Source organism: Stigmatopora argus, chromosome 18 (assembly GCF_051989625.1).
Source record: "Stigmatopora argus isolate UIUO_Sarg chromosome 18, RoL_Sarg_1.0, whole genome shotgun sequence".
In the NCBI taxonomy this organism is placed as follows: Eukaryota; Metazoa; Chordata; class Actinopteri; order Syngnathiformes; family Syngnathidae; genus Stigmatopora; species Stigmatopora argus.
The window spans coordinates 3644998-3667942 of record NC_135404.1 but is presented as its reverse complement, the minus strand read 5'-3'; the positions used below and the strand labels follow the sequence as shown (position 1 = coordinate 3667942).

At 38.1% G+C, this 22945-nt stretch overlaps 1 protein-coding gene across 7 annotated transcripts in view; it reads left to right on the top strand.

The window, feature by feature from the left end:
• The window catches only part of mprip (myosin phosphatase Rho interacting protein), a 48094-nt gene extending 25418 nt beyond the window's left edge, over window positions 1-22676 (top strand). For 4 of the 7 annotated variants that reach the window (XM_077625208.1, XM_077625207.1, XM_077625203.1 and 1 more), the window contains 11 exons: window positions 801-938; window positions 2089-2112; window positions 2328-4928; window positions 7263-7410; window positions 12243-12360; window positions 12673-12832; window positions 13658-13768; window positions 19230-19316; window positions 19409-19571; window positions 19863-19948; window positions 21858-22676. In XM_077625208.1, coding sequence (XP_077481334.1) covers window positions 801-938; window positions 2089-2112; window positions 2328-4928; window positions 7263-7410; window positions 12243-12360; window positions 12673-12832; window positions 13658-13768; window positions 19230-19316; window positions 19409-19571; window positions 19863-19948; window positions 21858-21929 — 3708 coding nt within the window. In that variant the 3' untranslated portion in view covers window positions 21930-22676. Of the gene's footprint in view, window positions 1-800; window positions 939-2088; window positions 2113-2327; window positions 4929-7262; window positions 7411-12242; window positions 12361-12672; window positions 12833-13657; window positions 13769-19229; window positions 19317-19408; window positions 19572-19862; window positions 19949-20271; window positions 20346-21857 lie in introns of all 7 variants that reach the window. The other 3 variants (XM_077625205.1, XM_077625204.1, XM_077625210.1) reach the window with 3 other exon arrangements.
• The last annotated feature ends 269 nt before the right edge of the window (window positions 22677-22945 follow it).

The window sequence follows — 22945 nt, the reverse complement described above, 5'->3', positions numbered from 1 at the left end:
TCAAGTCTGTTTAGATTTGGCTTTTTTTGCAGATTATCGACTCGGTCATGCTATCTCCCACTAACTGTTGATCTTTTAACCATATGAAACGAAGGCTCTCCATCTCGTTGTGAATGTCACTGTGCATATTGGAAATGATGCTTTGCCCTTCATTGCACTGGCTTGCTTTGGACCCATTGTTTTTTCCCTTAATTTTGCACTGATTAATTCAAAACATGCAACCTACGGTCGGTGCTCGTAGATATCTTTACGCGAGGGAGATTTGGTGAGAAAGACAGAGCGATGCTGTTCTCATAAGCAGCGTTTCGCGTACTTGGCCAACCGGACGGCCGCATCGGGACCATCTTGTATGCTCACAAATTTATCACAAATTTGTCTCGTATCTCAGGGCAAAAATTTGCTCGGAATTTTAATCGTATCTCAAATTTCTCATATGTTTGCACACTCGTATGTCAAGGTATTACTGTGGTCTGAAAAATATGGTTGTTCAAATTGGGCTATATTGCACTTATATTATATGTAGGGCCAAATTTATTTTTCAGAGGCCCGTATTTTAGATAATTTTAATAAAATGCAGAATAACAGACTAAAAATAAGAATCTGTCAATGTAACATTTCATCCAGCCTACTCTATTTGTTTTGCATGATGGTGTTGTTATGGATATAAAAATGGACACTATTTCACATTTAAAATTGCCTTGCTCTGATGTGTATCACAGTGAATAATCGCAGCTGATCCCCATCAGTTTGTACATTTAGTCAATTCTTGATGTTACATCAAATGTTTTCCATCCTTCCAGATAGAGGACCTTAAAGCACAATTGGAAGGATGTCACCAGCAGCTGCTTGACTCCAATAAGCATAAACAGGTGCTAGAACGGCAGCTGAGAACAGCTCTGGAGAGAGAGCATGACATACGGGCAGGTTACATATCTCCGGTGAGTTAATATTGAAAGTGCAGTTGTATTTGACTTTTAATTACCATTTTTTGATGTTCCTTAGACTTTTACACAGCCATTTGTTCTCTTAATTTTATTTTTAACATCCTTTGCATGTGTATATACTGTATTAAAAAAAATAAACAAGAGGGCAACAATGTGTGCCTTTGCATGAGTTCATTGCATGTTAAAAAACAGTGAGATCTAATTATTACAATAGTTTTCCTAGTTGATCGCTTTCTTTCATACTGTAGTTAACTGAACTCATGTGATACCGTTGTAGCAGACGAAATTTCACAGTTATTGATTGATATGTCTGTTGGTGTAAATCAAAATGATCTGTTCTACCCCTATATTTAAGAAGAAACATTGAGGATCCTTACAACTTATTTTGTTGAATATTATTGAATGTGTGTGTGTCTGTGTGTATATATATGTATATGCAAATGTATATACTATATTCATACGTGTGTGTATATGCTGAATAATTTACAACAAAAATGTGCCAGTATCACCACTAATTAATCTTTAGTTTAGCCCTTTTTGAACACTTGAGGACCTAGACTTTTTAGGCAGAGATTAATTGGATAACGATACATCACCCAGTCGAAAAAACTTTCGTTAGGCTCTTACACAGGTTGCTAGTGTATCTGATTATCTTATTTTTGTGTATGAATAACATTTGGTTTCTAATTATCTGCATGGATACAGAACTGTCATTTTCTATTAACTGCATAAACTCTCTTATAAATGTTGTCAGCATGGTTATGCAATGACCATTTGTTCACATGATTCCTATTCTTATGTGCGTATGTGGGGTTTGTATTAATAGATGGATTCCTTCAGAGCAGCCTTGTTCACTCAATTTTATCTATATTCGTTGCTCAATGTTTATTTCTCATTGACAGTTTAGAGTTTAGATACCATTGTTTGGGTCAACTTAGCTAATGTGATTAAGCATTGTTAAGGAAGACTGTGCTTAAATCTGAATAATACTGTGTTGAAAAGTTTTGGCAATCCTTTTAGACTTTTGACAACCATCAAACTGAAGAACACTAATATTACTTATCACATGGAGCTATCTTTAAACATTTCATAAGCATGCCTTAGTGTCACTAACATTTTCCCTCAAATCTTTCTTTGATTTTAGTTAGCAGAGTTGAATCCAACAATTGTAAGTGCCTTGAGTTATCACAATACATAATTTGGTACTATAATGATGGAACTAAAATTGATTACATAATATACATTTTTATATAATCATGATTGAATTGGATTTGTAATGTCTCATTTACAAAAAATGGGAGAAGATAATTGAAACTCTGATTGTTTAAGTCTGTGTGCGTCCCCTGCTGTGTGTTAACCAACTGTTTGGTCCCCTTTTCCAAGCTGGAACACCATTTGGGTCTGGAGGCTGAAGTGACGCCCCAGATGAAGAGGCCAGAACTGGTTAGTCCTCAAGCACAAAGTTTAACAAAGAAGTACCAGGAGACCAAAGAACTCCTTAAACTACAAGAGTTGAAAAAGCGCAATATGCAGGCACAGCTTGGCATCTCACTTTCCACCCACCCTGTTAAGGAACCTTATTTTTCTGAACACTCAAAAATACCCCTAAATGAAGACACTGTGCCTGAACCTGTCCAAAAAACAATTAGCCTTTTAATCCTGGATAGTACAGAAGCAATTGAAGAGTTTTATGACTTAACATCTGGGAAATATCTCACTATAAAGGAACTGACAAAGCTGTTAACATTCCACTCGTGCAATGAAGAAACAACAGAGACACATCTTCAGAAGATCTTGGACTCCTGGAGAAGCCAACAGGAGATTCAAAATGACATGACAAGAAATAATTTGGCCCGAGCTGGAGAAACCATCCGTGAATATGAGTCTCGTCTTTTAACCGTGGAGGATTTGGTAGGGCAGGTTCAAAAACAAAGTGTTGAAAACCCTTACGGTCCTCTCTCAAAAATTGATAACCATTCAGAGACAAAAGAGCAGACTTTTGGGATAGCTGCTCAGAGGATAGGGATTTTAACTAGTGAAAATTGTGCACTAAAACAAAAATGCCAAGAGATAGTGAACCAACTGACTGAGGCAGACAGAGAAATATACCGACTAAAAGCTGAGCTTATCAGCCATCAGTGTGGCAAACAACATCAACTCGCTATGGAAGAGATGAACAGACTTAAAGCTGACCTGGCTCAAAGCCAGGCTAATGCCTTTGACAGGGAGTATTTGGAGAGAGAGCTGAATGAAAAATCACTGCGCCTCTGTAAAGCTCTAGTTTCGTTGGAGGAGCTTGACAACACCCTAAAGAACACCGAGAAGAAACTGCAGTTGAAAGAAGCCACACTGAAAGGTCTGGGATTCCAAGCAGATTATGAAGGTGATGCACTACACTTGGAAAAGAAACATCTTAAAAACTTACTTGAAGAATCACAAAAAAACTTATTTGACACTGAAGAAACTCTCCAAACTACACAGAAGCACTGTATTGAACTTGAATCCTGGAACCAAGAATTAATCGCATTGCATCAGAAATCAGAGGAGGTCAACAGAACAAAACTCAAAGAAGCCGAAAGTCAAATATCAATACTACAAGAGAAGTTAGAACTAAGGCTAAAGGGATGTGAAGAGTCTATGTATGTTGGTGACTATGTCCGGGAAGGAGAAAAGGATGTTGAAAAAGGTGTTTTAAAGCAAGTAGTGGAGGAGCTTGAGAGGAGGTCAGAGGCAGTTAATGTAGTTTTAGACATGTTATTAAAGGTAGATATTGATGTAGAGAAAATCTTCAATAATTTAAAAAGTACTTCTTGTGGAAACAAACTCCTCTCTCCTCTAAAACAAGACATTTTTTGTGTAAGTCAAAAAGATTTGAAGTTGGTTTTAGAGGCAGAATTCTTGAGTCAGATTCTGAGTGCCACGGATATTAAACCAAAAGAGAATTCTCTTGACTGTGAAAGCAATTTAGTAGAGATTGCTCAAAAGAGCTTAAAGCTCTTGTTGAGTCAAACTTATGCAGAAGCTGAGAGAGACATAATGGCTGAGTCAGATTTTACATTGATGTATAACTGGCTTGATAATGAAACGAATAGTTTTATTCTTAAAGAGTTAACAGAAGATTTAAAGGAAAAAGCAAAGTCATTGACAGAAATGGCACAGAGGGTTCAGTTAGCCGAAGATGATAACCTTTTGTCGTTAGTTGTAGCAAGCTTTAAGTTAGATGTAGACCAGAGGCAGTCTTCTGAGTATCTGCTTGATGCACTTAATGACGCTTGTATGTCATATGTGATTATGAGGCTACAGATTAAGTATGATGGGCTTGTAAAAAAGCAGATGGATATTGGAGTTGATGGGTTCGAGTGTCCCAGGGGATCAGAATTGCAAAATATTGTTGAAGGTCTGCAGACCCAACCATCAGACTTTCATACTCAGTTGTGTGATGCATCTTTGAATACCGTTTCAGAACCAAATTCTTCTGTACACTTAGGAGAGACTAGTACCTCAGCTGAGAAAACCTGTGACATGGTAGCTCATGACATAGAAAACATACATGAGAAGGAGCTTTTACAGTTTAAAGACAACCATAAACAGGAAGCTGACAAACAGAGGGAACAAATTCCTGAAGTCAGTGAAACTCTGTACTTTCACTCAGAAGAGAGTGCCAGAGAGATTGATTCGCTGACAAACTGTATAGAAGATCTCAAGAAGAAGTATGAGTTAGAAAGAATGAACCTCATAGAGATGTTTGACCAAGAAATGGAGGAGCTCAGGAGTATGATTGCACCATCAAAATCAAACAAAGCATCTACGGCTGAGAAAGCTCAGTCACAAGGCATCCCTGGAATAACATCCAATATCAAAGAGGGCATCCAGGAGCTGCTGACCCAAGTTTCAGTTATGACTGAAGAAATGAGACGTCGTGAAGAGCAGGGGGAGATTACTACTCTACGGCTGAAATACGAGAAAGACCTGGAAAATTTAAAGGTGGAAGCGTTCATTGTCCTTACCGTTTGCCATCTGTGATGCCTCATGTTCCTTTGTGGTATTCCCAGATACCACTTCTTTTCCCATCCCCTAGTCCCCCACCCTGTGCATCCTGCACTTGCTCCTTGTTCTAGTAACCAATTTCCTTCTGTGTTGCATGAACTATAACATCCATTGAGTTTATTCTGTCATTGCTGCAACTTTTTAAAAGTCATTCAATAACGCAAGATGAAACCAATGTTGTTCCTTTAGAAGATTAGTTTACTTATAGTTGTATATATTAAAATTAAAAATTAGTCTGCCCACACTTGAAGTGCCAGTTTGAGTTTCTACTAACTGCTACTTCTGTATAGTGACACCGTCTGATGCTCCGGAACCTTATGCTGTAAACCGCGAATATACAAAATCAGAAAAAGCATATTAGAACATAAGAACTTTAATTGGGGTCATTTTAAGATTCTCATGGCAGATTTGTTCTGAGGTTTAACACTTCTGCAATCACTTTTTTCATTTTCTTTCATTTATGTAAAATTGAGGTTCATAATTGATGAAATAGTTTTAAAATATTTTATTTTTTCTTAACTTGGCATTTAAGCAGATTGTAGATTTTTACCGTTGATCCACTATTGCCCTGTTGTTCCTTTGACTTGGATATGGAAAGAGTTGGGGCAGTGTTTCCCAGCCGCTGTGCTGCGGCACTCAGGTGGGCCATGAGCGATGGTCATGTGTGCCTCGGGAGCATTGAAAAATTTAGGAATCAAATCGTAATATTTCAAGATTAAAGTCATGAATCAGATGTTTGGTTTCACGGAAATCAACTTTTGGTGACAATGTTTGTGTGACCACAAAGCAGCTTTTAGTGTAATATTAAGAGATAACGGTTATATATGGAGTAAAAGTCATAAAATTATGAGACTAAAATATTACTTTTAAATCACATCAACCAGATGTTGGTTGGGTCCGCGGACTTGAACTTTTCGTGGCGCTAGATCGGTGTGAAAAATTAGATATAGAAATCCTTTTTTCCCTGACAAAACTAATATGAATTACTTAATATTGTAAATATAGGTGACAGGCCTTAAATCTTGTGGTGTGACTTAAGGTCAGAAATGCATTTTTTTTTCTTTTAAGTATCACTGGAATCCACATTAGGCCACAAAAACTGAAATGCTATTAAAAACCCAGGTCAAGCACTAATAGATCATCATTGTTGACTATTGTTAAATATATTTCGACTATATAATTTTATTCATTATTTCCTCATATACAATATAATGAGTCTGTTTTCAGCTGATGAATGTTTTTTTTCTATATACGGCAATTTGATAATTCCATGTTTACTTTGAATGTTGACATTTTGTAACTCGGCAAAGTTTCTCTAAACTTGATCTTTATTAATGATGTGGAAGGTGTGTTATTGTTTAGAGTAGAAAATATTTCATATTAACTTATATCAAGTAAGATTTTCCATAGTTGTTTTTACACGTTAAAAATATCCAAATAAGGGAAAGGTTTTCATTTGCATTTGTTGCATATAAATGTTAGCCAAGTGGTCTGAAGTGTCTGAATAGTGAGGTCATGGCCGGGAATGTTTTAATTACTGATAATGCTATAGTGTCTTACACACTGCTAAATAAAGCCTCTGCTTGGTGTGATGTCGGAGCAGGAAGTTTACATTTGCTCTCAGGAGGATTTTCAGCTTCTCACAGTAGATTCCAGGAGCTGAGCTCCCATGAGATTTAATCCCTGTAAAAACAGACAAGTCCACCATTTCCTCTCTGTGGCTGCAGTTTTAAATTGAGGCGCACAGAATGGACGGGTGCTAATGTGCAACCATTGACTGCGCTCACAGATTAGCATCAGTGAATAGAGGAACGGAAGCACTCCATGTGTTTGGTTGGGCTTGTAGAAACTTGCACTGTGACTGCTGTGCAGTGCTTGTCAGCATGTGAGTGAGTAAGGTATGGGCTGTATAGCAACCTAGAAGTGCTGGCTCAAAAGCAAAATTGATGTTGACATAATTGTTGATACAAAAATGACAGCATACACTTGGAAAAACCCTCTTTCATGTCTATGCATTCCTTCATCATACTGTACCTTCATATTGTATCCTGTCATTCCTCTTAATCCTTTTATACTCACACAGGCTCAACTTCCTCATGGCTAACACGCAGCATTAGCTTGCAAGTTTAATGCTGGCTAATAAATGGGCCATCCGTCCAGGTCTGTGTGTGCTGAGAGGTTTTTCCTGATCAGCTCATATGGTCCAGGGAGCCTGTTGGTCCGTTGAGAGCTTAGCCATTTACTCACTTTGCCTGTATTGTTCTGTCACAGGCAACCTGTGAGAGGGGCTTTGCTGCAATGGAAGACTCTCATCAGAAAGTGATCGATGAGCTTCAAAGGAAACATCAGAGAGAGCTGGAGAATCTCCAGGAGGAAAAAGAAAGACTATTGGCTGAAGAGACTGCAGCCACTATTTCTGGTAAGTTGTATAAAAATAAATTCATGGAAAGGAATCATGTCATGGTTGTTGCAAAACTTAAATTGCTATGCTACAAAGAAAGTGTCCAAACTAATTACACAAAGTGCCGCAATGGGTGCTAATTTTTGGTCCAACTGATCCAGCACGGACAGTTTAACCAATTAGGTTTCATCTGAAACAAGCAGCACATGACTGCAATCAACTGGTTACAATTTTAAGACAGCAGATTGGTGAAAATGTACAGTAATACCTCGAATAACGCAGATAATGTAGACCAGACATGGCCACGATAATCGAAAAACCGTGAAGTAGGATCACCTATTATTACTACATACCATACTTTTTGTTTTCTCGCCTGTACAATTATAAAAAAAGTTCATTTATTAAATACTACAGTTATAGGCATGTGAAAAGTCTGGAATGTATTAATATCTAAATATAATCTATATATTACAAAAATGTAAATACTTTGAGTACTGTACTCACAGTGAAAATAGTTCCACCCCACTTGATTTATATATATATATATATATTTATATATTTATATATTTATATATATATATATATATATATATATATATATATATATATATATATATATATATATATGTATATGTATATGTATATGTATATGTATATGTATATGTGTTGGAATAATGATTCAAACCTTTTAAATCATTATTAGTAATATTTAATTAAAAAAGGAAAAACATCTTTCAACAAACTCTGCCTACAACTTGCAAGGAGATGCAATGCGACGCCGTCTTAGTCCACAGTGCATTCTGAATTGCAGTAACTGAATCATTGTATTTAATCGCGACACTCGAAAAACATGGTTATGTAATCAGTACAATAACACCCTCGCTGGTTAGAAAAACAACAGTGTGAGGAATGCTTTCAAGGTAAACAAAGCAAAGCCGTATTTTCAAACAATAATGCGATTATCGCCATCTTCTGCTGGAGTCCCGTCAAAACAGTCCCGTTGTGTTCTGCCGAAAAGCGTGTGTGAAAACAATGTGTCCTCGAGCTGTGGGGCCTTGAGGAGACGATGTGGAGGAAAAGTGTCCATGGTTCCATGAATTGGTTTATAGCCTTATTACTTATTGAAAAATGCTTACAACACATATAGAATATTCCATAATAATTCTAACAATATGTATATGTATATGTATATGTATATGTATATGTATATGTATATGTATATGTATATGTATATGTATATGTATATGTATATGTATATGTATATATGTATATGTGTATATGTGTATATGTATATATGTGTATATGTGTATATGTATATATGTATATATGTATATATGTATATATGTATATATGTATATATGTATATATGTATATATGTATATATGTATATATGTATATATGTATATATGTATATATGTATATATGTATATATGTATATATGTATATATGTATATATGTATATATGTATATATGTATATATGTATATATGTATATATGTATATATGTATATATGTATATATGTATATATGTATATATGTATATATGTATATATGTATATATGTATATATGTATATATGTATATATGTATATATGTATATATGTATATATGTATATATGTATATATGTATATATGTATATATGTATATATGTATATATGTATATATGTATATATGTATATATGTATATATGTATATATGTATATATGTATATATGTATATATGTATATATGTATATATGTATATATGTATATATGTGTATATATATATATATATATATATATATATATTATTGTGAGCTTTTGTCCAAGTCCTCTTAGTCAGACTCGAAGCATTGGATCAACAATGAAATTTTCAGGGGGCAAAGGAGCAGCAAAAGGTACTTCTTTCTGCGAGAGGTTATCGGCGCACAAGGAACATGGCGACCACTGTTTCTTTTCTTGTACAAATATGCTTTTGTACAAAGACAAATTAAATGTCTATGACCACGTTGTCATCAATCTCCTGGAGACGTTTCTGCAAACTGCGTGCAATATTAAAGATCTCCTGCAGATGTCTTGTCAGCCCAGGTTCGTGGTCGTATCTACAGCGCAAATCCCTCATAATGCTGGTTCACTTTTTTTCCATAGTGGTTACCTTTCACTCAGTGTCCTTGGAAAAGGATATACAGTGGTACCTCGACATATGAGTGGCCCGACATACGAGCAATTCGAGATACAAGAAAATTTTCGGGAAAATATTTATCTTGAGATACGAAACAAATTTTGATACACGAGCAGACAGCGGACGAGATAAAACATTAAATTTAGTACACACGACAGCACAGGGAGGCTGACACTATATAAGGTATGGATGGGTTGGATCCGTCCCGAGAGTTTAAGGCAGTCGCAGCAACATGGTCTGCGACACATCCATGTCTCCTCACACCTGGGGGGTGGGGGGGGTTGATGGTTCACGCAGGCATTGAGGGGTGGGCTGGGTCATTCACTCCTGGCAGAGTTTGCCTAATCCAAAGATACGTTTTTCATTCCTGTCCCACAATGTACCAAAATTGTTGCCTTTTCTGGATTCTCTCCTATCAGACTGCTTTATCACTTTATCAGCATATAACGAAGGAGCTCGACCACCGCGTCCAGCTTGTGGGTGATCCAGTGACATTGTCACCACATTCATCTTGCGATACAGTTCCCCATCTGAACTTCAGCAGCCCTAGTAGAGCCGTCAATGATTCAATTCCAATGCCCATCCGGCAGATTAGCCAGGACTCGATCTGTCACTTCACACTTTGATGCCTTCCTTCGTCTACCAGTACGCTTCACTTTAACAACCTTCCCATGCTGTTTATACTTGGCTCAGATCTTTCATACAGCCGACTGTGAACATCCAACATCTTTTGGAGCCATATGTGTACAGTGGTACCTCGTCATACGACCGCTCGTCATACAAAATGCTCGTCTTACGAGGGAAATTTCGATCGAATAATTTGCCCGTGATGCGGTCAAAATTTTGTGATGCGACCAAGCCAGGTGGCCATGGCATTTTTTTTGCATATCTTTCGTGTATAACAATATTTACGAGCACCGGATGAGTTATTCAGACCAGGAAACGCACAATGCGCATGCGCGGGGAAAAGAGGGCTTTCTGGGTAATGAAGTATACTCGTGCACACAACGCCGACAGGTAATGGCACTCAGAATAAAACTTTACCCACAATCAATACGTGGGTAAGCTCAGCTGCTGCATTTCCTGTTATTTTTATCTAATACGAGGAGTATTATATTACTTCTCATTGGCTGCTCATAAGGACATCAGGGGCACTGGCTCGCAACAGCATCCCCGGTAGCAACTCTATCATAGGCGCCGTTCGAGGGGATGCGAACACATGCTAAAAGGAGCCGCTAGCCAGCGCCCCCGAAGCTCCCATGAGCAGCGGAGCGATCGCTGATAAAAGACTGCTGCTCGTTGGCTGCTCATAACATCAGGGGCACTGGCTCGCAACTCCCCGCAATAGCAACCACGGTAGCAACTCTATCATAGGCGCCGTTCGAGGGGATGCGACCACAGATGCTACAAGCTAAAAGGAGCCGCTAGCCAGCGCCCCCAAAGCTCCCATGAGCACCGGAGCGATCGCTGATAAAAGACTGCTGCTCGTTGGCAAGTGGTTGTGCGTTATCCGATTGTGAGGACATTTGTGTGCATCATTTTCGGAATATTTTGAAGGGAATAGTACGACAGCAAACAGCCCATCGATAGCGAACGTGAGGGTGGAGTGTTTGTTCCGTTTACGAGTGCGTTGTGTGGAAAAAAAAACGAAGCCCCCCGCCCCTTTTGTGCCCCTCTCCCCTCGGCGAAATCCGCCCAATTTTAGTTAGATTAAACACTTTATTTCTATTAAACCACTAGTTATGTGTTACTTAGTTAATTGATGGGGAATTAGAAGAAATAAAACATTTTTCCTATCCAATATCCTGTTTTTGGTGTTTTTTCAGAGGGCTGGAACGAATTAATTTTTTTTCCATTCATTTCAATGGGAAATGTCCGCTCGAGTTACGAGAACCTCGTCATACGATCTCAGTCTCAGAACGGATTACGCTCGTATGTCGAGGTACCGCTGTACTTCTTCAAGAACTTTGATAATCTTGTATTTGGTTACAAGAAACACCTCTCTTGCCAATCCATTTTGTCCAACAGTCCTCCAAGGGGTGATGAATGCAGATTTCCATTGCTAACCTGTGGCAAGTGTCCAATTGGGGAAAGGAAATTGAATGGGTTGTGTCCTTATTTTCTACTCCGAATGGAATGATTAAATTTTTCCCCCTGTGCTTGGTCCATAAAAGTAACATTTACTGACCATCACAATATTTTTATTAATTTCTTTTGTGTTTCTGAATGCCACTGAGTTGCAGTTTTAAAAACATAATTATTGTTTCATGTTTGCAATCGGAGTTTGTTCTACAGAATAAAATGTCTGAGTGAGTGCTCGCCCAAGACTGGTGATTCCATTATTTTTGCTAGAGGTAGTACTTGACTTGTATACTTTTGCTGGGGTGATTGTTTCCCTTTGCAAAAAAATGTTGATACTGTAAATGTAACCATTCACTGCATATTGCAACCCCTTCTGCCTAGATCTGAAAGATATTGCTTTGATATTGCTCTAACACAAATCACTAGCATACTCTGGTATATGCTTCCCTGCTATTGATTTTTACCATGGGAATCAAAAAGCTTGATAGAGAAGCAACAGCATATAGTTGAGGCGGACCTTTTGCGAAAGGCCAATGGAACCAGTAGAAAGACTAATTCAACTTATCTTATTATTAATGTAATGGAATAAAACCTCAATCTTTGTTTTAGCAATTGAAGCAATGAAAAATGCTCACCGGAATGAGCTGGAGAAAGAGCTGGAGAAGGCTCGTAAGGCCAACAGCAACACAGAGAATGGAGACGTGGAGGAGATCTGCAGACAGCATGAGTATGTTTTTTACAACTGTACAGTGTTTGTCAACCAAACTATGGTCTGTTTCAGTAGCTTGTAATGATAACTATGAAAACTACCATGAAAATCTGGACCTGAATGTTTTATTAACCAATATTTATGATACATATTGTAGCATAAGCATATGGATGTTCCCGGGTTGTATAGTCTAAACTTCTGCTAAGCATTGTTGTAATGTTTGTGGTGTTTTGATTGATTTGCTTTCTGTTTTGTTAGAAGTGTGACATTATTGAGTAATTTTTTCTGAAGATGACTGTCTTCTCACTTTGGTATTTTGCTGAGCGACAGTGAGGAACTGTGCTCCTTCCAGCGAGAAATTGAGGTCTTGTCAGAGCAGTATTCCCAGAAATGCCTAGAAAACGCCCACCTAGCCCAGGCGCTGGAGGCTGAGAGGCAGGCCCTCAGGCAGTGTCAAAGAGAGAACCAGGAGCTCAATGCTCACAATCAGGTGCTGATAAAACACACAAAATAATAGCCTACTTATTTTCATTCACAAATATTACGATATTTACTCGCATATAAGCAGCTTTTTTTAGATAAAAACATGACAGAATCGAGCTTATATGCTCATAAAAAGTCAACATGCAAATTGACACCACGCCATGACATCATGACACCGTGGCGCGAGACTGCGGCCGATACGGTCATTTATTTCAAAATAGAGAAAAGATTAGCAGATAAAATGCTAAACAAAATTTATTTTGACGTCTATGAATGAAATTCAAGGAAAAACTTGTGCCCGTCACTGCTCACTCGGGGCAACCATCTTACCTAGGTCCCGGGGCTCTGACTGGCCAGACACGAGTAGCCTTGATTTTGAAATAAAACAAAATTCCACTTTGATTTTTTTCCCCCCGTTTTATTTCTTGTTCGAAAGTGACAACTATTGCAGTAATATAAACCATTGAAAGAATTTAGACTTTTGACATTAGAAGCAATATGGCTGCCACAACATGTTAAACCTCTGGTAAGAAAATTGTAAAATCTGTCATTAGAAAGCATCAGGTTCTCATAAAGATAGACATTTCTTTTTTCAAATTGAATAATTCAAAATGTTGCATTTCCAAAGACAGGCATATTAACTTCCTTATGATATTGACCCTAATAATTGCTTTTGATTCACACAGTGTCAGAAATACCACGTGTGATGATTTTTCTTAAGATTTTCCCTTCAAAGTAACACAGCTTATATGCGAGTAAATACGGTAAGTTATGTGACAACGCACATGCTTTTGCTCAACTGGTTTAAACGTGTTTTGTGTGGTGCTTTCAGGAACTTAACAATCGTTTGGCAGCAGAGATCACCAAGATGCGTTCAATGACTTCTGATGATGGATTTGGCGACACAAACGCAATTCAAGGAAAGGAACTCTACGAGTTGGAAGTATGTTCTGATGATTTTCTCTTTCAGCCAAGAGAGTAATGGAAAAAAGTAATTTCCTATTAAGGGTAGAAATCTTTGGCTATTTTTTTAGTTTAAGATTCAGTTGTTATTTGCTATTACATGACTACAACCAAATTGAAAGCTTTCATTCTAAATCAATGGCCGCCATTGATGATGATAGATGAGCCAAAGCTAAAAATAAATGTTTTTATCATCGACTTCACAGTAACTTCTACGCTACTGAGTACTACTATTCCTACTACTACAATGAAAACAAGAAAACACATCAACTTTTGTACTGTTCAAACGGTTTTATTGTTATTTCATGAATTAACACATTGGCTGCCATTGATGGCAACAGAAATCAATCCATTTTAACTGAAAGGGCTGGCTTCATGATCATTCAATGGCAGCCATTCCAGTTAAAACAGGGGTCCCCAAACTTTTTCCTGTGAGGGCCACATAACTTTTTCCTTCTCTGATCGGGGGCCGGTGTCAGTTTGTAACAGAAAAAGTGTGACGATCGTAGGGGGGCTTAAATTTTTTATTCTTTTCCAGAAAGCCACACAACCAAATAACCCTTTCCAGGTTCTTTACAGAAAAAAGTCAGGAAACAAATAATAACACTATTAATGAAATAAATAATAACTAAATAACCCTCTCTGAGTTCTTCACGGAAAAAAACAGGAAATAAATAAAACTATTTATGAAATAAATAACTGAATAACTCTCTCTGGGTTCTTCATAGAAGATATTTATTCCTAATATATAAATCCAATTCAGAGTTGCTCCCCTCCACAGCTCTGGGTCAAAAAGAACAATTCTCAAACAGGTTGCACAGTTTTTATATGCTTGAATAGTCCGCGATGGTCCCAGGGCTCCGCCCCCACCTGCGATCGTCCAGATGTCTCGCTAACACTGTGCTCTTGCATGCATCACGCATGCACCGGTGGACGTGCCCGCGTGCATCAAAGGGAAACACTCCCCGCGTGTGTCACCAAAGAAGCAATGCGAAGCCCCACTTCACTGGGATGATTTGTGGGCTCAGCGGGGGGTGCAATGAACCAAACACAAGATTAAAACGTCCCAGTCTTCAAGGCCAAATAGGAAAAAAATCTGATAGCGTCTCTGGTATTGTTCAGAGGGCCGGCCCTATGTGCTGACGGGCCGTATCCGGCCCGCGGGCTGTAGTTTGGTGACCCCTGAGTTAAAATGATTGTGTATTGCTGTTGGCGACAGTAAATGATTTAGCAAACATCTTCAATATATTTTACTTTATTTTAAGAGATACACTTTTTAAAACCATTATTAATACTCTTAACCAATATAACTTGTTTGTCCACTCCTGAAGGAAATAAATACACAGAGTACATGTAGTGAGTATGAGCCACAGCCAGTCTGAACCCAACCTAACAAGTCAGATAATGCCTACAACCACGCACCTTCTTCGTCTGTCGGTTTCCACTGTCAGAGGAAATAATGCATTGAGATTTTTAAAACAACCGCAAGAGTGGTAAAGAAGGCTTTAGGTTTATTGTGTCACAATGTACATTAAGATAAAATAATAGCTATTAAATGGTGCAGTCTTAAGGCTGTATAATACTCTGTTTGGGATCACGACGTCGTAGGTATTCTCAAGCATACTCATCAATCCGACAAATTTCACCGCCAGTCTATTTTTCCCGTACATTACGGCCCGACCGCATGAGATTGACACAAGTCCCGCGTGCTGGAAAGGAGGACTGATACAAAATGAAACTTCTGTTTTCCTTACAAAATAAAGCACTGTTGTCAACGAGGATTGCGGAATCTGTTTATACGTTCCATTTTCATTCACCTATAAGATATTTACTTTATTCATGAGCTTGTAATGTCCTCATGCAGAAAAAATGACAATTTCAATTTGTTTTGTGATGAAACAACAAAAAACAAAGGTTGCACTTATCGTTTATTCGCAATTGGTAGTCACAGTGGGATGTGCACACATTCTCGCAAAGGCCATCGTGATTTCCTACCTGATCACAGCAAACATTCGCAACCAGTAAACTTTCTACTGAGACATTTTCGTAGTCGTGATCCAGATGTAATGCAGCCGCTCCTGGTGTATTTCCTAGGTTAGGGTCACAAAGCCTTCAAAGGAACCCAAAATGTTTTTGAAAGAGCCTTATTGAATGAACATAAAACAAATGTCTAAAGCTGCAAAAAAATAAAACCTTATACAGTACTACCTTGTCATACAAGTGAAATTTGAGATATGAGGAAAATTCCGAGCAAATTTTTGCCTTGAGATATGAGAGACATTTCCAGTACCAGCAAAAGGATGCTATTTTTACTGGAGATAGCGTGACTGGGTCGATAATTTGCGAAAAAGACAGCGGAATCTACATGGACTTGAAAGCAAAGCAAGCATCTGAAAAAGACACCAGCGGAACCCTTCAAAGCAAGCCGTGGTTGGTTTGATAATTTTAAAAAACGAACTGGGATACACTCGGTTCTGATGCATGGAGAAGTTCCTACTCGAAAGCCGCATTACTTTGGTTATCGCACAAGGTTTAAATTCAGTGTAACGTAAGATTAAAACTTATTTATGTGTGTGTATAGTAATCTAAGTTCATTTAAGTTAAATTTAAAGTTTTATGTGTTACCGTCCGTCAGGTCTCCTGTCCTTTCTCTCGTCCGCGCACTCCGTGGTAAGCCGCTACTGTCTGTCTGTACTGAGTAATGTCACATTTTAGTATTGAAGGTCATAACTACTAGATAGGTAATTGTTACTTTGTGAATAGGTGGTGAATTAGAACAAATAAAAATGTTTTCCCATTGTAATATCCTGTTTTTGGTGTTTTTTTCAGAGCGTGGGAACAGATTAATTTGTATTTACCGTATTTTCACGACTATACGGCGCATCGTATTTTTAGCCGCAGTGTCAATAACGAGTGCAATTTCTGTATTTTACACAAACAAAGGACGCACCGTTTTTATAGACGCAGCCAGGCATGGCAAAACATACACCATCTTAAACATACGGACACACGCTAAAAAGGCAAGGGAAGCAAAACTGAGTTCGGCTGTACTTTATTTAGCCATTTTACAATGTACTCACGTCATCATCACCCACAAATCCATCAAAGTCCTCATTTTCTGTGTCCAAATTGAACAATTGTCCAAATGAGTCATCGAAAACCCTGAGTTTTATACGTTCGTCCAGGCGGCCACAATCCATTCGTAAATAGTAGCTAGCGTAACTATTCCAACACTGGTTTCCATGCTTCTTAAAGCTGTGTTGATGTCGATGTATACAGGCCACAATCCATTCGCAAATAGTAGCTAGCTAGTAGCTAGCGTAACTTTTCCAACAGTGCTTTCCATGCTTCGTAAAGCTGTGTTGATGTCGATGTATACAGGCCACAATCCATTCACAAATAGTTGCCTGCTAGTAGCTAGCGTAACTTTTCCAACGCTGCTTTCCATGCTTCGTAAAGCTGTGTTGATGTCGATGTATACTGGCCACAATCCATTCGCAAATAGTAGCTAGCGTAACTTTTCCAACGCTGCTTTCCATGCTTCGTAAAGCTGTGTTGATGTCGATGTATACAGGCCACAATCCATTGGGTGTATTGACAAAAGAACTACATATCCCAGCAGTGATTGCACAGTACTTTTTCTACGGGGAAAATAGTAGAGTCGGGGGCTGCTTGCCATAGTTGTGAGAGCTGTAGAGGATGTACCCTATCGACTGATTTATTTTATTTTATCGTGATAACAATTTTAGACTTATGTGCGCCTTATGGTCGTGAAAATACGGTAGTTATTTTCTATGAGAATTGATTTGAGATATGAGTAAATTGAGATACGAGCTCGGTCCCGGAGTGCATTAAGTTCGCATCTCAAGGTATTACTGTATAAGCCTCATAATGAAGGCAACACATGATGTATGCCTCTATAGCCTATTATCATAATGGCTACAAATACATCATGAGCCCAGAACAACATGACTGCTTTGTTGTATGACGCCGCCTCATGTTGAACTTCATTACACTATTTATGAATTGCGTTTCATTACTTTGATAGAATTAAATACATTTTTTTGTCATTTTGATTTTGAGGATTCGACAAAACCACAACAAAATGGAACGTGCATAATGTGCCCCTTCGCCATCTGTGAATGGTTTTCCATGCTTTAGCTCCTAGGTTAAAACAAAACTTGTAGTGATTTGGAGATGCAATCCACTTCTTACGTCTATTTTTGCGCTCCTCTACTTCCTCCAGAATTAATGCAATATCACTTTTTCTCACTTTCTCAACTCGGTACTTGGCTGCAAATGTGGCATGCCTTACCTGGAAATGGCTTTCCACATAACTGTAGTTTGACAACTTCTCCCCACAAATCAAATATTCAAGCAATCCTTCCACATTGGCAACATGCAAATGATTCGGTCCAAGAAACGTTGACTATTCTATCCGATATTTTTCTCTTTTTCCCTTGGGATCAATGACATCACACAGCCCCCAGTTTATTTAAAATTGCCACCTGCTTAGCATTCCACACTACTAATAGAAATTTGTGTTGCAGACTATGACACTAATCTTCTTTGACAAAAATGTTTAAAAAAAATTCCAGCATTGGAAAGCATTAAGAATGTTTGTGTCATATTCCATATTAAAACAAAAAAATATATTTCTTGCCTTTTTCCATTTCAAACATTTTTGAAAAAGCTTCAGGGAGTAACTAGGGCAGCGCTAAAGAGCTGTATGCGGCTCCAGAACCTTTGCAGAACCCCGCCTTAGGGGCTATGCAAAATTCTACATGCAAATGGCTGAGTTCGGAAGCTGTACTAAGACTTTTCAAATGAGTCTGGCATACCAAAAACAAACAAAAAAATAGTAAAGCACCTCTTGATCACTGCTAAGTATGGATGGAGAATCAGTGATGCAGTGGTCCAGTTTTCTCTAATGGCCCTAGAAACGTTCCGGGGTGCATGGCATCAGAAACATTTTGAACTATCAGGATACTTGGAATCAAAATGACATTTTCAAAAACACAGGAGTCCATCATAATTAGTTTAAACATATAAAAACACCTAACATATCACCAAATCCAGATCAAGGCTTGTAGCCATCTCAGCTCAGCCCTATTGAAAACCTGTGGGCATAGCTTTTGAGGACCCAAACTGCTGGATATAGTTAAGACAATTAGGTGCCATGTACTTTGTGGTGTTGTACAAAGTACAGTATTTTCAAAGTCATACTTTATTATGGCTTAGTTCAAAAATTCGGTTTAAACATTAAAATCTGATTTTAATATTTTAAAGGTTGGATTGCATTCATAAATTATATTAATGTGATTGATGTCCCACATTATTAGAATCTTAAGAACACAGGGAAGCCAATTTTTATGGAGCATGTGGTACATATATACGTTACCTGGAAATTCAGGGAGTCTGCTGTTTTTTCTTGTCTGCAGGTGATGCTGAGGGTGAAGGAGTCTGAGGTCCAGTACTTAAAGCAAGAAATCAACTCCTTAAAAGATGAACTCCAAGCTGCACAAAGAGTATGTTTTTCTACCTCTTCCTGAAAATCATGTCCATTAAAAGGACTTTCTGTGCAGTTTGTGATGGAAATTTGACTTCAATGGCTTTTCAGGACAAGAAATATGCAACAGATAAATACAAAGACATCTACACAGAGCTGAGCATCGTCAAGGCCAAAGCTGAGCGGGACCTGGGACGGCTTAGAGACCAGCTCCAGCTGGCTCATGAGGCACTTGGTGAACAACCGCTTGAGGAAGTGGACCGAGGAGGATATGGTAGAAAAATTAACAATTTTTAGGCATGATCCTTAAGTTAGCGTTAAGGAGTAACCCTGAGTTGTTTGTAACCAGAGAGTATAAAATGTGTTGCTTTTTTCTTCTTCATAGTTTTATAGTTCAATGAAGAAAAATATAACTTGCTAAAATGAATTAGTTTATTGAAACCTTTTACTTTATTACATTGTCTTAAATCACCCAATTTTGGATAAATTATTGCCTTAAATAATTACTTGGGCATTGATTGTACACCGTTTTTATACAGTTTTTTTCCCCTCTTTTCCTCCCCAGATATCATGAAGTCTAAAAGCAACCCTGACATTCTCAAAATGGCAGCTGCTGCGGCAAAACGCTCAGAACGCACCTTGAGGTCAAAGGTGGGTTTTAGTCAAAGACTGAAGTCTGCTACACAGCCAAAAATTACCGCTATTCATGATATTGTGGTAGTGACCCATTCTGTCTGCAGTAAATTACCAGCTCTCGCAATTTGTCTGCAGTAAATTGCCTGACTATTCGGTGACGGCTCAGTCTCCTACTGCCATCTATCGGCTAGGTCGGGCTTGTACTATTACTGACCGTATAGCCAGCCAGTATACCGTTGCTCCCCGTTCATGTGACTCCGTTAAGTGTGTGCTACCAGGTTTACTCTAAAGCAGTCTAACGCGCACTACTTGGTCTGTTTTCCCCCTTTTGTCCCCAGTCAGTGAGTCGTGACATGCCCTGGGACAGTTAGTGTTGCTGAGGATGTGTAGGCCTCCCTTCCCTCACCTTTAGGTATGACGCGTTTTGAGTACGTCCTCCTTCGTTAAATCACTTAGCAAATGAGTCACCCATGTACATTTCAATTCACAATTACATTTTCTGCACAAATGGATCAGGGTGACGAGAACTGTTGTGGAGGATTGTTTGTGTGTCTGTTTGTCTGCCCAATAATAACAGTGCGAATGTCTGTGTAATGACATGGTTGTGGATGTATAATTTATGAGTGATTTGTTTGCAATGCCCATCTGAACTCTCAAACTAACTAGATTAGTTTATTACGTTTGCGTACTTGCTACATCAGGAATCGACAGGGAGAACCAGGATTTTTAATGACTGAACTGTGTTATATAGCCTGGGTAAGCAGTAGTCGTAAAAAACATCTCATTGATTTTCCTTATTTAGCCATGAATATCCCAAAAGTTAAAATTAAAAGCCAGTGTTGATACTCAAACATATTGGGTATGGACACCATGCCCGCCTGCTTTTTAACCTCAGAATATGGCTGGGCAAAAAAAGTAATAATAATAATCATTCCATAATCAGCCGTGACACGTATCCGATAATACATGTTGAAAATGCACTCTGTCAAACCATTGGCAGTCCTCCAAAATGTGTGCAATGTTGATGTTTTTCAAACTGTTTATTACACTCCATTAGAAATTAACTGGAAAGCCTAACACACAAATAAAATTACACATACGATGCAGTAAAATAAAAAATCACTTTCCTTTTTCTAGGACGCCACTTAGCCATTTACAGTCTAACGAACATTAGCATCACATCTTGCATTGTTTTTCAAATGGAGAGATTACAGCAGAGTCCCGAGTGATCAAGAAAATTATAAAACACCTAAGCTTAACACATTTGGTAAGAAATTAACAGCTATAACGCTGGGTGGCCTGGACCTCAATTCTCGAGTGTCACAAGAGGCCTTCGAGAAGATTCGGTCCCAGCCCCCGTCTTATATATACACAAGAGTCAAGATCAGAGCAAATGGGGATTTTTTAATGCCCATATTGCCATCCACAGGGCAAGAGAAACAGGGACTTTAAATTCAAAAAGTGACCAACATTGTAAAGCAATATTTCAGATACCCCATCAATCATTGAATTGAATACTTTTATTGTCATTATACAAGTATAATGAGATTTAAAACTTTCACCACATAGTGCACAAATAACAGCTGACGGACAAATAAATCAATAAATAAGTACTAGTCCAAGTGTTCTTTAGACTTCAATTTTAGACGGCCAAATTTATAGGGACAGATTGGGAAAAGCCCTTTTGTATTCCAAGTTATTGTTCTCCAATGCACATTGCTCTCTATGTGCTGTAGGAATGGTTGGACAAGTGGGGGAAAACCTGTGTACAGCTGATTTGAATGTGAGCCGTGTTGTGTAATCTGAAACATTTAGTACATTAAAATGGCTCAAATTGCCCAAGACCTTTGTAACAATGTACATATCCAACGATTTACAATAATATATTGGACATTAACGTCTGCTTTTCTTTCAACCCTGACAGAGTCTTAAAGAAGGATTGACACCTGAGCAAAGACTCCATCTGTTTGAAAATAAGGGCACTAAGGAGTTTTGAATGTTACGTGTCACCGCCACCTACTTTGCCGCATGCCTAAAAGTCCACTAAGCTCTCTATGACTTATGATATCACTACACACTGGTCAACAAAAGGACACATGGTATGAAATTTGAATTTCATGCCTAGAATTTGCATTCCATGCACTTGTTAATGATGATTTTTTTTTTGCTGTCAACGTCTTACTGTACATATTGTTTTTAATTGAGCATCCACCACGTGTAAACTAAACCTATGACTGCGTAAGCTACTGTTACCGCCATGAATTTTCAGCATTTTCGGCGACTAATACATGCATAAGATTTAAGAATGACTGGTGTTCAGGTCTGAACATGAAACGCTCAGTCATTCTATCGGCTTTTCAGCACAGATGTAACGGAAAGAAGTGCAGATTTGCATTATCAAATGATAACCATGTTGCTCCATAACCTGGCTTCAAAGTAATATCATAGGTGGCAATCACCATGGAAAGGCTGCAGCTGAATGCACATGGATGAGGTTCTCTGACATAAGTTATATATGAAATTTTATATAGTTTTTTTTCCTCAATGCAATCATTGTTCCAGCAGTTTAGAAGTTGGTCGTGTTTGTAGTTTATTTCTGTGACGTCTGTATTTATTAAAATTTATGGGATTTCTCTTTCACATTCCCCTGACTCTGTACTCTAATATTGTAAATATAAACCAAATACACATATTCACCAACTGATTACAGGTTTATTAGCAATAAATATTTTTGCACCCCTTATGACTGTTGTGTGGTCAACTATTTCTTGAGATCCTATTAACTTTCTGAATTGTCAGTTTTTTTTACTTAACTGGAGTTCCGACCTCGAAAAAAATGTATGTATGCATTTGTAACTTTTCCAAACTTTGTATGTGCTAGTCTGTCAGAAATGTGTTTAAGCAGAAAAAATGTAAATACAAATGGACCAGTAGGTAAGCATAATTATACTTTGTACCGACTCATCCTACTTTGTTTGCTATTTAGATTTGTATGGATGACCCTTTAATGTA